The following is a 21,432-nucleotide window of genomic DNA, read 5'->3' as shown; positions in this document are numbered from 1 at the left end:
TCTGGGTTGTTGCTTTCTTGTCTGTCATTAAAATGTGGAAATATTTCTTGTCATTTTAAAAGTCAATAAAACGAGGAATATGCTCCTAATACACAGTTTGAACTTACGTAGTCTTCATTGTCTGGAGGAGGAAGGCTTCCTATTGAAGTACTAGTTCTAGCTTCAAATCCATCTGTTGATTTGTCAGCAGCATCAGGGAATAAGTACTTTAGGAGAAAATCATACTGTCAGTTTTCAGATTTATTTCTCTTTGCCATTCTAATAACTCCTCCAATATTAGGTGCTATAATCACACTTTACAGCAGCAATGTTAAAGGCTTGACTGTTTCCTTAGTCTGTTTTGGAGGAGACCAGGTCACCTACACACTATACATTGATGTCACAGATGTTGGGGCCATTTGTTGACATACTTGCTTCAAGTCTTACTTTTCATCAGTACAAAACAAGCTCCTCTGTCTACTTCCTGCAATCAACTATTCCCTGCTAATGCCTGGCTGAGCCCTAGCCCACATTTTGTTTTGATCTTCTGGTCCAGCAAACCCTTTCCATGTCCTCGCACAGTTACCACTAACATGATCCAACTCTATCCTCTTTTCCATCATGTATCAAAGCTTCCCTCACTTCACCCTCTATAATCAATGCCGCCATTTCCACTCTAACCTGAAATACCATCACTGCCCCCCAGTGTCTCAGTGACCCATTTAACTCCATTCCTTGCACTTCTTACCTTATCCCACAAACACCTTTGTTTTGCTATCACTGTAATACTTTACCCTTTACTCCATAACCTATTTCTTTGGTTTCTACTAAGAACAGAAACTAATCTTTTTCCACTGGAATAAGAGCACACACAAATTTCTGTCTGCCTGGTACAAATATGAGTCAAGAAAATCCAAGCAAAGCATGGAGGATTCTATCTAGTTAGCATGCAGGTTGGATGCATCTGTCCTGCAAACCAGATTGACCTTGAAAGAAAGTGAATCTTTCACCAGAAATTTTTCAGAGGCCTCAATACAGCAGTAGTAGTAATAAGACAAGCATAGTTAATGACCCAACTGCAACAGTTGTCTTTAGAAAGGCCCGTTTACTTATTTCTTCTAGAACAAACTGTTGCTGTTCATTGCTATTAATGGTAACCATTAGTATGACATTACAGAGAATGCAAACACAGTCAGAACTCATCTTATGCGAGAGTTACATTCTGGAGTTGGTGCATACAGGGTAAATTGCAAATAGTTGAAACTACCTTCAGAGTAAAAATGTCTCTTTAAAAACTAAACAGACACAGGGAATGAAGGGAACAGCACCTTTATTCTTCCATCTCACATTCATTCAGGTCATATACTCGGTGAGTGGGATGGCAGGGCATTATTGAAACTGCTGTTTTTCTTCTTTTTTGCTGCTGTTGCCAAGCACATATGCAGGCGGACCCCCATATCCACTGATCCCATAACCATGGTTTCAATTATCTGCAGATGGGGGGGCATTATCTCACATTGTTCTTGCTTTACTTACAGGTCTTGAACAGAGCGGGATGATCAGGTGGCAAGAGGTACGATAGAAGGAGAGGCTGCCAGAATGGTAACAGGAAGCTGACTGCCTGATCATTGTGTTCTGTTTAGGACCTGTGAAAGCAGCAAGCAGGCCTCTTTCTAGGCCTCTTCAGCCTAGAAAAGAGGCGCCCTGAGGGGGGACATGATTGAGACAAACAAAATTATGTATGGGAAGGATAGAGTGGATAGAGAGATGCTCTTTACACTCTCACACAAGACCAGAATCAGGGGACTAAAACTGAGTGTTGGGAGAGTAAATATTTCTTTACTCAGCGTGTGGTTGGTCTGTGGAACTCCTTGCCACAGGGTGTGGTGATGGCATCTGACTTGGATGCCTTTAAAAAGGAATTGGACAAATTTCTGGAGGAAAAATCCATCATGGGTTACAAGCCATGATGTTTATGTGCAACCTCCTGATTTTAGAAATGGGCTATGTCAGAATGCCAGATGCAGGGGAGGGCACCAGGATGCAGGTCTCTTGTTGTCTTGTGTGCTCCCTGGGGCATTTGGTGGGCCACTGTGAGATACAGGAAGCTGGACTAAATGGGCCTATAGCTTGATCCAGCAGGGCTGTTGTTACGTTCTTAAGTATTTTAGCAGCTAAAATCTTGCAGCTTTCACAGGCTGTTAAAGTGCAAAAGCACCAATCAGGCGAGAAAAGACCAGAACAATTAAGGGACTGTTTGCGTTTGCATTTTAACAACTTGTGAAAGCAACAATGTCTTTTAGCGATCTTGCTTTTAGCAAGTGCTAAAACACTTGCTGCCTCCTCCTCCCTTGTTCCACCTCTACTCTAAGTCCTCTGGGTCTCTAGCCCAGCTTCTCTTTTTCCACTGGCTCACCTTGCTTTCCCTCCTCTCTGCTTGTCTTTTCTACCTGTGCTTCTTTCTTAACTCTTTCTCTCTCTCTCTCTCCTCCTCATCTCCTTATGCCCGTCATTCTTGGTATTCTCTGTCATGCAGTCCCTGCCTCACTCTCCTATTGTCTGTTCCACTTGATTCCGATTCATTCCTTTGGTCCTCTTGTCTCTCAGTGTTATTTCTCTGACACAGTGATTTTCAACCCTTTTCATCTCATGGCACGCTGGCAAGGCACTAAAATGGTCAAGGCACACCATCAGTTTTTTGACAATTGACAAGGCACACTGCTATCAATGGGGGGGGAATCACATCCCCCAATGGCCCTACTAATAAATAAATAATAATAACAATAATAACAGGTATTTATATACCGCCTTTCTTGGTCTTTATTCAAGACTTTATTCAAGGCGGTTTACATAGGCAGGCTTTATTTAAATCCTTTATTAAATAGGGATTTTTACAATTTGAAAGAAGGTTCTTTCTTTCAAGAACCACTACATTCAAGGTATTTCATTCCGATCTGGCTTCACATTCTGGCCTCCATCCTCCCAGGCTCGGAGCAGATGGAAATAGCTCGGCTTCAGCTTGTCAGCTGCTTCAAGGTCGCACGGTGCCGGTGGCCTCGAACTGGCGACCTTGTGGATGTTATCTTCAGGCAGACGGAGGCTCTACCCTCTAGACCAGACCTCCTGCCCCCCTAAATGACCCCCTCCTAAATCAATTGAAGGACTGTAGGATTATCGTGTTTGCATTTTAACAACCTGGTTTACCTGACATGTTAACAATCTGGCTTTCAAAGGTCCTAAACAGAACATAAGGCAGTTAGAGGCAGGATAGAGTAAGAGACTGCCAGAACATCAACAGGAAGCTGCTTCCTGCTTACAGCCTCTGTTAGCAGCCTCTACTGTGCCTCCTGCCAGCATGATCATTACATTCTGTTCAGGACCTGTAAGTAAAACAATAACAACGTAAGATAATGGGGGGATCCTATACTTAACATAGCGTTCCCTCTTCCGCAGTTTCAGGTACCTGAGGGCGGGGGACAGGAACCTATCCCCCGCAAGTACCGGGGCATGCCTGTATTTGAATATGCACAAGCATAGCACATGTATAATGAGACATGACTATATTATAAACCAACATCATGAAATGCAACTTAGTTTAGCTTACTTACAAAAAGAATAGTGTTGAGAACATCAGTATTTAATGGTGATTCATCCACACCTCTGTGTTTGCGAATCTTTTTCTTTGCAGTGTGAACCATATTTGTCACTGACAGTTTATGGATTGGGACTGGTGCTGGTTCCGTGAGCTTTGACAAAGCATGGCTTATATCAGCAGACTCTACCAAACATAAATGAGTTACAGAACCACAATTCAATTTACTTGTGACCTGCGTATCTTCATCCGTATCCTCCCAGATTTGCCCTTAAAATCATGTTTAGTAAGAGAGATATTAAAGAGTTAAACTACAAAACTGCTTTGCTAAATCCAAGAGCACCACCTGCTGCCTAATCCAGATCTATACTGGCCTGAAGGAATGAGCAGGTACACCCTCAAACTGTTGCCTTAATATAATACAGCATAAGAACTGGAGGAAAAGACATGCTTAAATCTATACCATCATTCATGATCAGGCATATGATTTGACAGAGAGACCACAACATAGATAAAACTGGAGAAGAAAGTAACACATTGTAAATAATGAAGCCCTGAGGTAGAAAAAATTTACACTGGCTAGTTTTCAATTCAAAGATGTTTTACTTCAGGAGTGATTATGGCCTAGCAACTTTCACAAGATAAAATGTTTTCAAGATTATAAACTCTTACCTTTTCCTTCTTCTTCAAATGCTGGCCTCCCAAGAATCTCATCTGTTGATTCTTTTCGACGACACACTTTAAAAAATTCAGTAACAAAATCACCTACAAAAGGAAACAATTGTCCAAAGATAGTAAGATTCCTGAACATTAGTTTTTCCACCAAGGTTTAATTCACATACACAAGACATGAAATGTATTTTTTTTTTAATAATTTTAGCAAGGGAGGTAGCACTTTCAGTGTTTATTTATGGATTTCTATACCACCTTTCAACAACATTTTTAAGACAGCATGTAAACAAACATAATAAAAACTATCTCATAAAGTACATAATAGAACCAACACTAAGAACAGCAGCTAAAATTATTTAACAAAATGTAAGAGAACTGAGAAAACAGAGATTTTCACTTGGCACTAAAACAGCAAGAGTGTGGGAAACCTCCCTGGGATGAGAATTCTATAAATATAACTCAACAACTGAAGAAGTCTTCTCCCTATCCATCACCCACCTCTGGAGTTGTCGTCCCCCTCCCCAAAAGGAGAGCTTTGTACATGAGCAGATTGATATAGAAGCAGGTATTCCAGGAGATATAGAGCACTTTTACAGTTCATTTTCAATGTATTATTACAGCAGTTAAGGTAAGTTATATCAACTTGTCAAGGGCCACAGAGGCAGCAGGGTTATGAACCTACATACTCCACAGTGAACCAATTTCAAACAAATTATAAAAAAACACAGCAACATAACTGCTACTCAATAAACATAAGTTCAGTATTAAATAAGTTATTCTCCCTCTTGCCACAAACTCCACAGATAAGCAAATTCCACGTCTATTGGACAAACAACATTGCAAACTAAGAGCTCTGCAATGTCTTACCTTTCAAACTGTGTGCCAAAAAAATTAGCAGCTAGTGGTCTTTAACATCCCTCTCCTTCACCCCCTCTCCTACAAAGTCTCTCCTGAGGGACAGGAGACCAATGAGAACAAAGTGGGACAGGGGACTACAGAGGGAAATGGCACCTTGCACAAATGGCTGATCATTCAGCCCCTGTCCCACTCTATTACAGAGTCACTTAGAAGAAGGTTTTGGGAGGGTGCATGAGGCTGCTGTGGATAAAGGGGGATTGAGGAAAGTCTACTTGCAGGAACTCCTTCACATCCTGCAGGACTTAGGTTCAACTAATAATCTTTGCAAGAATGATCTACAATGCATAACTGCTTTTACTGCAGGCTTTCTGCAAGAGCCACATGAATTTTTAATTACAGTGTAATGCTCTCTGCAGGTACTCAGCCAAACTTACTTCATCTCTTACCAAAGATTATTTTTTAGATTTTTTTTCAAAGATTTTTTTCTCTTAATTTTGAAAGAAAAAGAAAGAACACAAAATGGGTAAACTCTGGATTACTCACTCAATAAACACTGTGGATTATCTGCTTTTCTGACTCTCACAGACCACTGAGGAGCTTGAATAGGATCCAGGTCTCTAAAAAAAAGAATACCATTACTGTTGACTTTATTTCAATACATACATACATTGATGGTCCATCCTCATTGGCAATCTTTCCAATGTGGCCCACATTGTCATAAATATTCCAGTAAGTCATAAATACTGTTCAAGAAAATTCTCTCAGAATCTCTATTCCAATTGTATATGTCAGTGATTCTCTTTTTTTTCCTTAAATTTTATTGTTTTACATAAACAGAACAAAAACAAACAAAAAGAATATAACATCGATACATGCTTATGAATTGCTTAAAAAAGGGGGGGGGATATTTATACATATACATGACCAGAGTATATACATATCAACACTTCACGCGGCTTATGTTATTATGTCAAGGAATGGCCTCCAGATATCCTCAAATAAATCCATATGCAGTTGATGCTGATAGGCCATTCGCTCAAATACTGATAAATGTAAAATATCGTTCGTCCATTGGGCATATGTAGGTGGGCATCTCTCCTTCCAATGAAGTAATATACTGTAGATACTGTGAAATTTCTGCCAAGTAATCAAGCTCTAATTATCACTTCACCTTATCTCCAGGTCGATCAGAGGGCAAAGCCTTTCAACTCGGAAAAGTTTCGTTTCTCAAGCGGCAGGCAGGCGCCCCAAGTTTCTCAAGCAGCAGGTAGGCAGGCACAGCTCCTTAGAAGCAATTTGCTAACCTTTTATTCTCCTTCCTTCTGCTGCAGCCTCGTTCTGCTTGGCAAATGCTTGCAAAGCAGGTCTGTTTTTTGAAACACCAGGATGGGACCCACCTTCCCAGGCTACAATTCAATGCACCCTTACTTAAGCAAGGGTCTACTTACTTAAGCAAGGGAAAGCAGTGGGTCTACTTCTGAGTAAAAAGGGCTGCAAATATATACAGCTGCATCTCTCTGCTGTGAACTGAACTGCACACTCCCAGTTATGTGTTATGGGTTGTATGTTGTACGTAGACCTTCTGGCTTAACACACCAGACACCTTAAAGGTGGATTTGATTCATGGTTCTCCTGCAGTGGTTGCCAACCTTTTTCACTTGCATATCACCTGGCAGCCCATTTCCATAAATTGTACCCTTCATATTAGCAAAATGTTTGTAATTAATAATACAAGCTCTCATCTCCTCCATATGAAAGCCCAGACTTCATGTATTTATCACAGTGTTTTCCCTTTTTATCTGTTTGAAGAACAGAAGACTCTGCCTTTGCACTGTTTTGCACCAGAAGTTTGCTGAGAAATTCTGGGTGACTGATCACTTTCCATATAATGTTTCAGCTTTTTTACTGTGCTGGTTTTCAATCACTGGTTCATACATGAATTGATGACCAAAAACTAGCTATTGGTAGGGCTTTCACAGTCAACTAGCTACCTCCCTTCCTGCCTTGCTGGTCCTTGCAAGGCATTCCTGTCTTGCAAGGCATTCTGGAGCATGACCTGCCTTTTTCTACCATTATTCCATTCTTTTTCAAGTACCCCTAAAGGTCCTGTTGAGTGTCCCTGGGAGTACATGAATACCAGGTTGGGAACCACTGTTTTACTGGTATGTTGTTTACAGTGCACTTACTCTGATGGTGCCTACAAAAAGGTGATGAAGACCAGAATTTAAAAAGAATAAAAATGTATCTTATGATCTTTTATTATGTTTTTAATAAATTAGAGACTGCAGTTCTTAGGTAACAATTACTGGTGGGTTATTTTTCAGGATCTGGCCTCGAGTAAAATCAAAACTATAGTCAGACACCCCCCTAAGTTTAACCCCCAACTTATCCAAGGGTCATAGAAAATTCCATGATTGTTGGCTCAAAACCTGCCCTCGACTTATCTGTGAGCTCGACTTATAGGCAAGTGTCTGAGATAGGTCTCTTGCTGCCATGACAGCACAGAGAGTCTACTTCAACTGTCCAGGTGTGAGTCTCCAGATAATGGGTAGATAATTAAGAATTACATACATATCCGTAAAAATTAAAGGTTGCTGTAGCACTCTCTTTATAATATTATTTCATCCCAAAAGCTTACAATAACAGGACATGACCACAACATATGTGTAAGTGTAGCATTCAAACTCAAACATCTAGGTTCCTTACTAAGTCCTTTAAGAAGTAGCCTCTGTAGTGTCCAATATATTCTAAGGACTATTTTTTGCTGTATTAGGCGTAATTTAAGATCTCTAGATATTGCCTGTATATTCTTAAGTGCCACAGTCCATTGCTCACCCAGGATAGGACATTCCAATTCAGAGTTCCATTTAATTCAAAGTAAATGTGTATCAAACTTAGTACACAACATTAAATACTTATAAACAAATATTACTGGCTTCTTCATATCAACAGACTGCATAAGTACGTCTAGAAGTGGAGGAGTTCGTGAAGCAGATAATGCAGAGGGACCAAATTTAGAAACTAATAAATGTTGCAACTGTAAATATTGCCAGCTAGCAGACTTTGGAAGGTGATACTGTTCACTAAGTCTAACAAATGAAAAAAATTCCTGATCCTGATCAATAAGTTGATCTAATGTAAAAATTGCCCTATCAGTCCAGCTCCTCCATAAAAAAGATTCCCTATTAATCTCTAAAGTTGGATTCATCCATAATGTTAATCTACAGTGGGAAGAGGGATCAAATTCAAACTTCTGTGCCTTCGTATTCCAAATATACCTAGCTGAGATTACTGTCACAGGTACTTGTCGATATTAACATGTTTAGACCCCAATGCTACCCATTTACACAATGGAGCTAACACAGACATTTCTAACACCACCCATGATGGTATCTCACTCTGCTGGTTATTCCATCTATTACAGAAAGTTAGCAAGTATGCAAAATGGTACAGATTAAGGTTAGGAAGTCCAAACCCTCCCTCCTTATGCGACAATTGCATCTGTTTTAATGAAATCCTTGGTGTTGAAGAACCCCATAAAAACTTCCTAAACAAAGTATAGAACTTATTAAAATAACTTTGTGGTATATATAAGAAATACAAGGAATAATATTCATTTTTAGAGTATTCACTTTTCCCATAGAGACAGATTTAGGGATGCCCATTTATCAATATCCAATGAGATATCAAGTATCAGCTTATCAAAATTCAATTTAATCATCTGCTTGATATCTCTGGGAATAAGAATTCCCAAATACCTAATAAACTCAGGACACCACCTAAAATTCCATACACTAAATATATCTTGCAAAATACTGTCTCCAAGAGGCAATACTTCGGATTTGCTCCAATTAATAGTGTAACCAGAAATATTACCAAAAACGTTAATGAGTTTCAGTAATTCAGGTATAGACACAAGGGGGTCTGCAATAAATAACAATATATCATCAGCATACAAAACAATCTTAAATTCACTATTATTATATTTAACTCCTTGAATTCTGGAGTTTTGTCTAATTGCACAGGCAAGAGGCTCTAAACAGAGATTAAAAATTAGAGAGTGGACAACCCTGCCTGGTTCCTTTACCCAAATATATTTTGGGAGATATACAACCATTTGTTACTATTTGTGATGTGGGCCGAGAGTATAAAATCTGAACCCATTGTAAAAACTCTTAAGGTAGTCCAAATTTTGTGAGGCTAGATAGAATAAATTGCCATTGAACCCGGTCAAAAGCCTTCTCAGCGCCCAATGAGATAATAGCAGACTGATGGGTTTTTTTTAATTCCAAAGTAATCAGATCTACTACTAATCCTAGGTTATCAGCCCCTTGTCAACCATGTATAAATCCAACCTGATCAGGATGTACAAATATTTTAATAACTTGCTGCAATCTACAAGCCAGTACCATAGATAGAATTTTGGCATCCACATTCATTAACTATATAGGATGGTAATTAGTGCAGTCAGTGTGATCCTTATCTGGTTTTGGAATGAGTGTAATATAGGCTTCTGCGATAGAAGGGAGCAATATACCTGATGCAAAAATCTCATTATAAAATAAAAATAACCGTGGGACTAAAACATCAGAAAACATCCTGTACCATTCCACGGGGAATCTGTCAGGTCCTGGCGTTTTTCCTAATGACAACTTAAAAATCGCACTTTTAATTTCCTCCAACTTAATTGGTTCAGCCAAGATTTGTTGTTGGTCCACACTTAACCCAGGCAGCGTCATGTCTAAAAAAAAGGATTCTATATCCTCATTCCAAGGTTCCCTGTCACATCCATATAACTTAGAATAGAAATTGAAAAATTGTTCATTTATTCCTTTAGGATTAGAACAAAGACTACCATCCTTATCCTTTATAATAGGAATATGTTTATGTTAAGACCTTGCTGCTTTAGTCGATGAGATAAAATCTTACCAGGTCTCTCACCACTCTCCCATATGTCAGTGATTCTGAAACTCCCTGGGAGAGTTTGAGAGTCATTAAGTCTGCTGCAGGCAGCAGAGGCGGGGGAAGTGCCCAAACACTTTGAGCCTAAGACTTCCAATGGCTCAGTTACTAAAGTGCTGGTCTGTGGAGCCAGAGGTTGGGGTTCAAATCCCCGTAAGGAATAATTTTTTTTTTCTTTTTTCTTTTTTAGGTGGGGAGGTAAATAAATAAAAGATTACACTTGTTAATCTTAAACTTGTTCTTGTAAGTGGGTTCCTGCACCTTTTATTTTTTTTTTTTTACAAAAAAAGCACTGCCCCTGCCTCACTGCCTCCAGAAGGAGGGTAGGAATTAAAATGGGAACACTAGAACTTGTTGCTGTATTGTCTATAAGCATCAACTTCTTCATAAAATGGATGGCCCCTGACAAGCAGAAGAAATGCCTCTGAGGAGGTTGTTCTGCATAGCTGTTGTTTAGTTGGTATCAGCCATGCATCACCATTTTCAGCTATAGCCTCTGCTATGATTATATGCAGAAACAGACCTTCATACAGTGATTACCATACTATTCTTTACAAACAGAAGCCTTGTCAGCTAAACTACAAGGAGTTTTCATACAACAGTGTTCTAAAACATGCAGTTCTGAACTGCAGAAATATTTAAAGACAACATGTATACTTACGAATAAACGTCATTGTCCACAATAATACCCTCTGTTAGATGAGGCCAGGTAGTTGCTAAATGGAGTTCACTGAAACCAAAGTAATACACTTGTAAACAGAATTTTGAAAATTCACACAACTGCAATCTTTTACTACTGCTTGCATAGCCCATATGTAAGTGTAAAATGTAAGTTCAAAATGCACATGGTAACTAATGTTACCCATCTATAATAAATACAAGTGGAGCCCAAATTTTACTGGCTGCTACCAACTTGCATTTTAAAAAGAAACAGATATGTAATATTTAAAAAGATATTGTAAGTATAGAATATTATTTGAGGAATCAGCAATGTAGATAATAAACAAAGCCAAAAATCAGTATTTACGATCATGAAGAGTCAGCGTCCCCACAAGGCAGAGTGAACCACCCGCTTTAGATGGCAGGTTTAGAGGAGGCCACAAGCTGTGAGTGGCTCCTCATGTACACCTCACACTTGCCTGTCATCTCCCCTAGCCTGCCAAGTCACTCACCTCTCAGGCCAAGTGCAGTGACTTTCAGTTCAAAAGTCAGTTGCTTTCAACTTGGTTGAGAACATGGCAAACTAAGAATAACTCCTGAAGGCCTTTTTCCACTGAGTTCCCAGATGCATGGGACCCAGCAGGAACAGGTAGCAGCTTAAGAATTAGCCTATTTTCCAACTTTCTTCATTTCAAGAAACATTCAGTTCTCTATGCTCTGCCACTTGTTCCTAGGTGTTTGAGATCCAGCAAGAAACGTTCACCAATAGCAGCTGAAAAATCGGCCAATTCTGGGATAGGCATTTGAGAATCTTTTGGCCTAAGAATTGTCTGATTTCCCAGCGACCATCTGTTTGCACTGGGCTCCCAGGTTCCAGGTTCTGTCAGCCTGGAGACCCAGTGGTGGCAGCTCATGAACCTGCTGGTGTTTAGCCACTGCCAGCACCTCATTCACTGCTTCCTGATATGAGCAGAACCTGGGAACTCAGTGAGAAGAGGGGATAAGTCTCCTTGACACTGGGAGCAGGGACACATGTGTAAAAGGGTGCGTGCACATCTTGCCAGTGATAAGATGACTCCTTACTTCATCCATGCAGAGGAAGTGAGTCAGACATGCACTCTTGGGTAACTATCATCAGCAATATATATTATGTTATGTCAAAATAGAAAAAAATTGTAAGTTTGATTTATTCTTTCCCAATCCAGCAAGAACAACCCAATGAACTATAAGTTCCAAACATGCAATTACACCAAACCTTACCTGATTGGATCCTCACAGGCACCAAATGGCAACTTTCCGAATTCTAGGCCTCCAACTTCTCCTCCAACTAAAGCATCTATATCTATAGCCAAAACAGTGTTTGTGCATAACAGCATTAAGAAACAATATTACTCTCTACCAAATAAGAGACAATATTTTTATCCTACAGTCATTGAAATGATTTAGAAAGAAAATGAACTAGCTGCCATAAGTTGTCTACAATCCTATGCAAGCTTACAAGGTAATAAATCCATCTGAACAAAACAGACTTAGTTCCAGGTAAGTAAGCATAGGATTACAAGATTCAAGTGAAACAGGTGCAAAACATTTCTGGTGCCCATGATTCCCTAAAAACATCTTGGATGAAGGATGGAATCAAACACTTCCAGGGCACAACCCACTGACTGCAAAGCAAGATAGACACTTCCAAGAATATTTTTTTTCTTTTTAAACCTTTCTGTCTGTCTTACCAGCTCCTTGACTGCTATGTCACATCACAAATTGTTTCGGAATTTTCTCTCAGTTTTAAAAGCAGTGTTCTACTTAACACTGGTGAAGGGGAGAGGATGGCAGAAGCTATTTTCAAGTAACTGCACTACAGTATTAGTTGCCTGACACTTTAATTTCTGTATTAAATTCTAAAAAATGACGCTATAATATGAACAAACAAGTGTCCTACCTGGGGGCTGCTGAGGCCAGAAATATTGCTGCCAGTCCTGAAGTACATATGTAAGTCTAATACTTATATTAATTGGAGGTAACGGAGTTAATGGGCAGCCCTAGAAAACAAATGTAAAGAAAATGATATGACCAGGACAAACATTTTGGCTACATCAAGCATCCACATATGTGTCCATAGGTTTCTGTGCAAAATGAAGTTCCCATTTTATTATATGAATACTTTTTCCATCATATAAAATGCCACACAAATCATTAATCATTGTCTGTCTGAACCACTCTGAAGTATAAATGGTTTGCTAATGAAGTAGGTCAGATATAATAAATGAGCACAACAAAAAGTTGCTATCAAAAATCTTGAATAAGCATTCAAATTCTATAACCCCATCGTTAAGTTGCACTGCAACCTACTTTTGAAGTTCACCAGAGTTGCAAAAGTGGCCTGCAATGGACAAAAGCGGACAAAAGACAAGTGACTGCTATTCAAAGGACAGAAGAAAAGCCTCATTTCACATGCACCTCCACACCCACATATCAGGTTCACAGGCTAGGTGTGCTGCAATTCAAAAGTAATAGTAATAGCTGATGGGCAACCCAAACCTATGCTGCCCTGGTGCCATGCAGTACAGCGGTGCCAAAATGGCCACCACTATCCCATGGAGCCAGAGAAGCTGCCAGAGGTCTTCTCGGGAAAAGGGAACATGGGGTCCCTTACCCAATGTAGAGTATTGGGCCCCGTTGGGTCTCCTTAGATCTATGCCAGCACCTGAGCTGGCGCAGAACCAAGGAGGCCCACGGTGGGCTCCATGGCTCTGGAGGGGAGGATAGGATATGGCAGCAGCCTCTGCTGCCATCCCCATACCCCTCCTGGGCCCAATCCACCTTCAGACCCACGTGCCTTTCATTCACTTTTGCTCACTCCCCACCTTTTCCCCACTGCAAAACACCTCCACAATGCTAAGCAGCATAACTCACCAGACAGTGTTCCTCATCTGCATCATTCTGGCACAGAGGCCCAGCACAGGCCTTTCCACTGGCGCTGAGTGTCTCCCACCAGCAGCAAATGGGACACAAAATGCCAGAGCCAGCATCTATAGGATTGGGCCCTAAGGGTAGTTTACACACATATACGGAGAGAGCCGGCAGCTGACTGTGTGAACCAAATCCACATATAAAATATGAAGCAGCACTCAGTGATATGAAAGTACAAGATCTGTGATAGCTTACTCTTATATACAAGTCAACATTTGATATTGCCATCACTGCCTGGACAACTACTGCAGTGTGAACCCAAGTTCAACACTTATCATAGAGAAAAAACTCAACTCTAAAACTAATTTAAAAAAAAAACCTGAAAAAATTTCATATTATACAAGCATATGGATGAGGAGAGAAAAGAGAACTAATGAAAGATGTTACAATCTGCACCAATATCATTTACTCTAAGATTACTCCATTAATTTTTAAGAGCACTATTATTCAGAGAAAGTGGAGAAAGGAATTCAATATCAAAATAAAAATAATTTCCAAGTCATCTTGATCAGAAAAGTATAAAATATACTTTCAAATAAAAAGGCTCAACTGTGTTCATGTGACACAACACAATCTAGTTGCTGTAGATTTATCAGATCAAAGTTTGGACAAAGTTTCAGAACACTTCCCCACTTCTGCAAATAAAACAATTATTGGCACATTCACATGCACACCAAGCACACACACACACTACACTTACAATCTTGGATTTGAAGATATCCAACAGCCCTGATAAATGAGTATACTGATTGGGCACTTTGCGCAGGTGAACCATTTCAAAGTCTGTTCTGACTCCAGGACCCTGACATTCTCCAACATACATTCTTCGCCATTTGTGATGAATTTGCACAAATATTGGCACCTGACTGCAAAACATTCAGAAGAGCATTAGGCAATGTTCGAAAGCACATTAAGCAACTTCGCACCAGAAGCTGAGTCCACAATCAGACCCCAGGTAACTATCACGCCATTCTACACCTATTAACAAAAGTAGTCCAAATGTGCTTAAAGTGTATTATTATTATTATTTTAGAATAGCCAGCCATCTTATCTGAAGCACACAAAATACGAACTGTCACATACAACAAATGTCTGTCCAGATAGCTGTGCTAGAAAGCCACTGTGCTAGAAAGCTAACTGTGACATCCAAAAATATGCACATACTGTAGACATATGTGCAAGTGTCACACATAATCGGTATAAACTTTTCATATCTACTCCCCATAGAGTAAATATTTTGTATACAAGACACCTATAGCATTTACAGCAGACCTCATCCCATAAAAAGTTGCATCCAAAAAGCTGCCTTGCATGAGCAAAGACACTTGGTACTGTATTTATTTGGGGATGTATACTTTGCTTTTCTTAACACTGCTGGGCAACTTAAAGTCACTTACAAAAGGTTAAAAATTACAAAGTGTATAAAAAATATATCATATGATATACGTGATACATATAATTTAAATCAGCAATAAAATATCCATGACAAATAGTTGATTAAAATGACAAATTTAAAACCAAGGATAAAAACCAAACCAATAATCAATAAACAGTAGACAGACAGTGACCAATTATGACTCATAATAAAAGGGGGGAGACGAGACCAACAAACCTCAGAAATAAAACTCACGAGTCCCAACTAAAAACCAACTGAAATAAATGTATCTTGAGTCTCTCCCAGAAAGTCATCAAATAAGTCACAGTTCACAAGTCCTCAGTGAGGGACTTCCAAAGCCTATGTGCCACCACCAAGAAAGCCCTTCCTCTAGCTGTAATCTGTCCCACCTCTGAAAGAACAAGAGAGTTCTCCATGAAGACTCAGGGCACAATCCTAACCCCTTATGTCAGTGCTTTCCAGCACTGGCATAGTGGTGTCAAATGGGACATGTCCTGCATCCTGCAGTTGGGTGTCAGTCACAGAGGCCTCCTCAAAGTAAGGGACGGTTTGTTCCCTTACCTCAGAGCTGCGTTGCCCTTATGTCAGTGCTGGAAAGCACTGGAAAGCACAGTGAAAGCACTGGAAATCACAGTGCTGGAAAGCACTGACATAAGGGGTTAGGATTGCGCCCTTAAAGGGATGGCTCAGATTGAGTGGAAGAAGGCTTTCCTTCAGATAACATGGTCCTAAGCTCGAAAGGGCTCTAAAGGTAAATGCCAGCACCTTGAATTGGGAGACCAATTAGCAGCCCCTTGCAGCCACTGGGGAAAAGTCTGACGAAGCTGAACTACCGAGCTCCAGTGACTACATGAACAGCTGCATTCTGTGCTATATACGTGCTCAACAGCATACACATGTGCACTCTCAATCAATTCCCCCCCAAGACCCCCCCAATCCAATCTTATAACTATTCTGGGAGGTCCCGCACCCTCAAAAATGGCTTAGGGCTGGAATGGGGAGAAAGAAGAAGGGAAACTACAGGCAAAAGCAGAGTTCCACTCGTGCTACTTGGATACAACCACAAGGCTACAGATTACTAAAAGTAATACAAAGCAAGACTATTATGACAATATAGATTTCTAAGCAAATCATGTTTTTTATTTGCCACAGCTCATTAGCAGGTTTTTTTTTTAAATTTAGCAGTTATTTCAAATTCAGTCAGATCAATAGACACTGTTGCTACCAGCTGAAAAAGATTTCTTCTCAACAAGACTATTTTTTACTATGACAACAGCTTGATAATAGTAACAACTACAGAACATGACTTACCTGCCAGTGTTGCCCAATGCAATAGACACTGAACTCAGGAGGAGATTACATTTGGATTCACTAAGAACTGCATCATTATTAGCAGCTGGTGCAATAACTACAAATTCACGCAAACCATACCTATAACAAAAGCATTAATATTTTCAAATTAAATGTTAAAACATTCAATACACACCTATTTCTTTCATTATCATCTCACTTAGTCAAGTTTTAAAGAAATTTGAATACTCTCAGAATGTCTTACAGCCCAAGCCTATGCATGTCTACTCAGCAATAAGTCACAATATAATGGGGTTTACACCCAGGTAACTCTGGATAGAATTACAGCCTCAGTCTACATCAGTGGTTCCCAACCTGGGGGTTCTGACCCCCAGGGCAACTGGAAACAATTCCCCCTTAAGAGAAGTGGCGACCAGTGGGGTTCACAGTGGCTCCATTTATAGGTTTTCATCATCGCCGGGTAAGTCCAAAACCCCCTTTTTCTTAGTCGGTGCTGGAGGCATGAACTTGGAAATGCCATCACCACAGTTACCGCCCCCCATAACAACGGGCAAATACTCAGTGGCTCCCTCACCTCTGGGTAAAGGTTGGGAACCGCTAGCCTATGTGCACCAGAATTCTGTTTGAAACAAATCCAGTTTGAAGTTAAATACAAGGTTAATAATCAGGTATTATGCAATTACAAACCCTTATCTTAACTGAAAATTCTTTGGGAAGTCTGGTGACAGTCACTAGAATTCATAATTGTATGTGTGCTATGACTATGATGCAACTATAAGAGACCCTGAGAGACACATACCATCTTACTAGACAATGAGCTCTGGGAGGAAAATCATTGTTCATACACAGGAGATCTTGCATCGCAACTGGAAGTGCATCTATAAAACAATTCAGAAGAATTAAAATGCTAGCGCTCTAAATTTGCAGTCAGCAAAAGACATTTACTCAAAGAAAAAGAGTTTGCTCATTTAAACAAAAACCAATATACACAGACTTTAGTACCTTGCTATCAGTCAGCTAACCTGGATGGACAAGGATGTGAAACTACATAGGCTAAAAAAAAAAAGTTATTCTTAGAATGAGGGAAATTTCTTAAGTGCTGCTATATCTATATGCTTTGAAAGCAATCATGCCTGCCTCCAATGATTGTTTTATAACTCAATCAAAATTGCAATTCCACTGAATTTTAACTGAGGTATACGAATTTCTTCCAAAATTATCAAAATTTTGTAGCTTACTATGATCTTCCTCAGTACAAAAGGGTAAAGATTAAAATACGTATTTTAGCACTGGTGCTAAATGTACACATTTCTTGTATTTTTAAAATCTGAATGTATCCAAGTTCTACAGGTTCTGCTAATGAAAATGAGAGCTACAAAACACAGTATTTCTTTTTGAATAGCACTCATTTCATATAATACTGTACTGCATTTTGGGGGGGGAGTTAAAGCCATGGACTAAAAAATAATTGGGTATTAAGAAATTTGTTTACCTTCTACTAATTCCTCTTTTATATCCTTGTCACTGGATTCTTGCACAAGATAATGATGTGTGACTGAAAATCTGAAATCAGCAAAAGCGATCTCATCTGATTTCTCCTCCCATGTTTCGGTGGTATATACACCCTACCCATCAAACAGGAAAGACAATTAGGTAGATGTAAAATAATTTGCAAAGTAGTTTTATTTCACATCTCACACAAAGACTGTAAAACAGTTCTGCTGTTATGTCTAATGAAGGTATTTTATACAATAAGCATGCAAGGAGATGTTATCAAAACAGGCCGTCCCATTTCCCTCTTGAGCCCTCAACAGCTCCGTGATTCCAGCCCATGGATTAGTTCCTTTTATATGTTTATGTGTAGGGGGTTCATCACGGATTTGCTTTGCTTATTCTAAAGAGTTTTGGAAAATTAAAATCGTACTAGCCATAAAACAATTCAAAACTATCATTTAAATTCTTACCTTTTCCAAAGATTTTCCTGAAGAAATACCAATAAGCTTCCAGTCATTTAAAACCTCTTCAACTCTTGAAATAAATCTAAATGAGAGTCATTTTTTAAAAATGAATATTGCAATACCTAACATGTCTTCCTAAAATTAAGGCAACAATTGAGCAGAATGGCATAAAATATCTCTCTTTTACAGTTAGATGAATTTCATTTTTTCTAGCTAATTGTAAGGCTGATGGTTTAATTTCAACAAGTACCAGGCAATAACTAGAGATGTTTTATAGCAGGGGTGTTCAAACTTTTTGGCAGGAGGATCACATCATCTCTCTGAAACTTTGTTGTAGGACAGGAAAAGAAAAGAATTAATTTACACAAACGTACATAAATGAATATATTGGAGATGGAACTTATGAATGAAAGAAGATCTTACGATATCTCAAGGCCTGTAAAAGGCCTTGCACAAAGCAAGGCCGGCCTTTCCTTCGCTGCCATTGCTGCTTCACATACATGAAACAGCAAGCAGTGGACGGAGCCTTTGCCTGCAGTTCATGCGAGAGGTTAAACAGTCGGCCCTTGTGCTAAGAGCAGTCGCATCAGGCCAGCATGGGCTCCAGCAAGTCTCTAGCAGGACAGTGGCTCATTGGAGATTGAGGGCTCCTCAAGAAGTGATGCAGATCCAAGCAGCGCAGAGCTACCCTGGGCTGCCCAGGAACAGGGATAGGATCTGGCATAAGTGCCAGATCCTGGCCCCGCCCTCTCATCCGCTGCCAACCCACAGGCCCACCTGCCCTCCCCCACCCTGAAGCCTTCTCTCCACCCTCCCCACATCCCCCAGGCCCCGGTACCAGCCTAGTTCAGCCAGCACAGGCTTACCGTTCCACCGGCCCAACAGGGTTTGGAAATAAATATACCTGACACAAGTCGATTCCAACATTCTCAGGTAATAGCCAAATATAGGGAGGTTTATGTTTCATTTTTGTCTTAAGATCTGCTAACTTTGCTTCCTATTTGCACAGCTGACTTAGTATGCTCAAAAGACCAGAGGGCTGGCCAGTACTGCAAAGGACATGAACCTGGAGCAGGAATTTGACATGGCAACCTGGGGGCTCAACAGTGTTTTAGAAAACCTACATCTCAAGTCTCCTCTCTTTCTGAAACAGAACAATGTCCTTCCCAAATAGGAGAAACTTCTTAGAAGTGTTGAGATTAGGTATCTCCCTTCTTCTCCCATTCTGCTTCAAATGTAGTTCGCATCCTGTGTAGTCCCAGCAGGCAGCCTTTGAAGGTTATTAAGTCCCTTCAATCCAAAACCAGGGTGACCAGGTGTTCTCTTTTTCCAAGACATGTCCTCTTTTTCAGCCTCATGTCCTGGAAAACATCCTCCTTTTCCCTGTTAGCAGGAAGAGCATAGCCTCCTTGCAATTAATAAATTATATGCAATATAATTTTAAATTTAATAATAAGTAATATAGTGTTTAAATTAACCACATGAAATCAATACATATTAGTGTTTTTAGCTTTTATTTTATCATGTCCTACATTTATTTTGGATATTCTACATTTTGGGGTACCTTGTCCTCTTTTGTGGTTATGACAAGGTGACCAGATGTCCTTTTTTTCCAGGACGTGTCCTCTTTTTTGGGCTCATGTCCTCAGAAAGAACTTAAATGTCCTCCTTTTCCCTGTGAGCAGGCAGCACATGGCCTTCTTGCAATTAATAAATTATGGGCGCAATCCTAACCCACTTTCCAGCACTAACATAAGGGCAATGCAGCTCCAAGATAAGGGAACAAACATACCCTTACTTTGAGGAGGCCTCTATGAGTGCCACCCAACTGCAGGATGCTCACGTCCCATTGGCACAGCTATGCCAGTGCTGGAAAGTTGGTTAGAATTTGGGCCTTACATGTAATAAATTATATGCCATATAGTTTTAATTTAATATTATAATTAATATTATTACTTAAAGTTTAATAATAAGTAACGTAGTGTTTAAATTAACCACATGAAATCAATATATGTGAGTGTTCTTAGCTTTTATTTTGTCATGTCCTACATTACTTTTCTTGGACGTCCTACATTTTGGGGGGCCTGGTCCTCTTTTGCGGTTAGGACATCTGGCCACCCTGCACAAAACACTCTGCGTAAGCAGAGAAAGTGTACTCCCGAAGCGGATGAGTGGGGGGACAAGGGATGTGGGGTGGGTGGGGAGGCAGGTGAGGCACAGCCTCTCCACCGCAGTCCTTTGAAGAGCACCCATAGGGGCACCCATAACCCAAGCGCAGAGTGGGGAGGGAGGCAGCGCAGGGTGTGTAGGCTGTGGGTGCCTCCCAAGGCGGAGGCGCTCCCTGGAGGACTCCAATGGGGAGGCTCTGCCTCACCTGCCCCCCCACCCACCCATCCACCCACCAGATGTCCCTGGCAGGGGGCAGCAGGGCCAGCAAGCAGAGGGAGGCGCTGCGGGGCTGGCACCTCCCAGCAGGGCTGCAGGCTGGAGGGGCGCCTACCTCTCCCACTCGGAGGCGGTGGTGAAGTCTGTGATTTCGAACACTTCGGACTCGGGCTGTGGAGAGAGCAGAGAAGGCACTCAGTGGCGGGGAGGGGGGGAGAGCTGCCAGCCCCCAGCCCAGGAGCAGCTCCAGAGCCGCACTCACCTCGCTGTCGGCCGCCATCTTGAGCAGCCCTGACGCCGCAGGAGAGCGCAGCTCCGCGAAAGGGATTGTGGGCAACCCAGCCCAACCTCTTGCTGCTGCTCTGCTTGCCTTGGCGCCTGCTGCGGGTGTTTGGCCTCAGCGGGGCTTGTCACGAAGGGAGACAGCACTCCAAGTCCAAAGCCAGGCGTGTCTGCTCAGAAGTAAGCTCCATTGTAGTCAATGGGGCTTACTCCCAGTGGGTGGGGAGGCAGGTGAAAAGCACCAGCGCCCTGTGAGGCGCCCAAGCACCCACAACCCATCTGCTCTGCATGTATGCAGTGCGTTGGGAGGCATGTGGGACAGGTGAGGAAGAGTCTCCCCACCAGAGTCCTTTGAAAAGCACCGCTGCTGTGTGAGGCACCCACAACCCACACTCGGCCTCCCTGCT

At 40.9% G+C, this 21,432-nt stretch overlaps 1 protein-coding gene across 2 annotated transcripts in view; it reads right to left on the bottom strand.

The window, feature by feature from the left end:
- The window catches only part of RAB3GAP1 (RAB3 GTPase activating protein catalytic subunit 1), a 36,791-nt gene extending 15,757 nt beyond the window's left edge, over positions 1 to 21,034 (bottom strand). Inside the window, exons 1-14 of one of the 2 annotated variants that reach the window (XM_066611899.1) lie at positions 21,006 to 21,034; positions 20,859 to 20,914; positions 18,365 to 18,440; positions 17,893 to 18,025; positions 17,200 to 17,278; positions 16,401 to 16,520; positions 14,394 to 14,559; positions 12,663 to 12,762; positions 11,984 to 12,065; positions 10,725 to 10,793; positions 5,645 to 5,718; positions 4,244 to 4,336; positions 3,588 to 3,757; positions 108 to 206 (exon numbers count right to left, since the gene is read on the bottom strand). In XM_066611899.1, coding sequence (XP_066467996.1) covers positions 108 to 206; positions 3,588 to 3,757; positions 4,244 to 4,336; positions 5,645 to 5,718; positions 10,725 to 10,793; positions 11,984 to 12,065; positions 12,663 to 12,762; positions 14,394 to 14,559; positions 16,401 to 16,520; positions 17,200 to 17,278; positions 17,893 to 18,025; positions 18,365 to 18,440; positions 20,859 to 20,914; positions 21,006 to 21,023 — 1,335 coding nt within the window. In that variant the 5' untranslated portion in view covers positions 21,024 to 21,034. Of the gene's footprint in view, positions 1 to 107; positions 207 to 3,587; positions 3,758 to 4,243; positions 4,337 to 5,644; positions 5,719 to 10,724; positions 10,794 to 11,983; positions 12,066 to 12,662; positions 12,763 to 14,393; positions 14,560 to 16,400; positions 16,521 to 17,199; positions 17,279 to 17,892; positions 18,026 to 18,364; positions 18,441 to 20,858; positions 20,917 to 21,005 lie in introns of those variants that run through there. The other variant, XM_066611901.1, reaches the window with a different exon arrangement.
- Positions 21,035 to 21,432: the final 398 nt, after the last annotated feature.

Source organism: Tiliqua scincoides, chromosome 1, assembly GCF_035046505.1.
Source record: "Tiliqua scincoides isolate rTilSci1 chromosome 1, rTilSci1.hap2, whole genome shotgun sequence".
In the NCBI taxonomy this organism is placed as follows: domain Eukaryota; kingdom Metazoa; phylum Chordata; class Lepidosauria; order Squamata; family Scincidae; genus Tiliqua; species Tiliqua scincoides.
The sequence above is the reverse complement of the archived record's forward strand: the minus strand, read 5'-3'. Positions and strand labels throughout refer to the sequence as shown.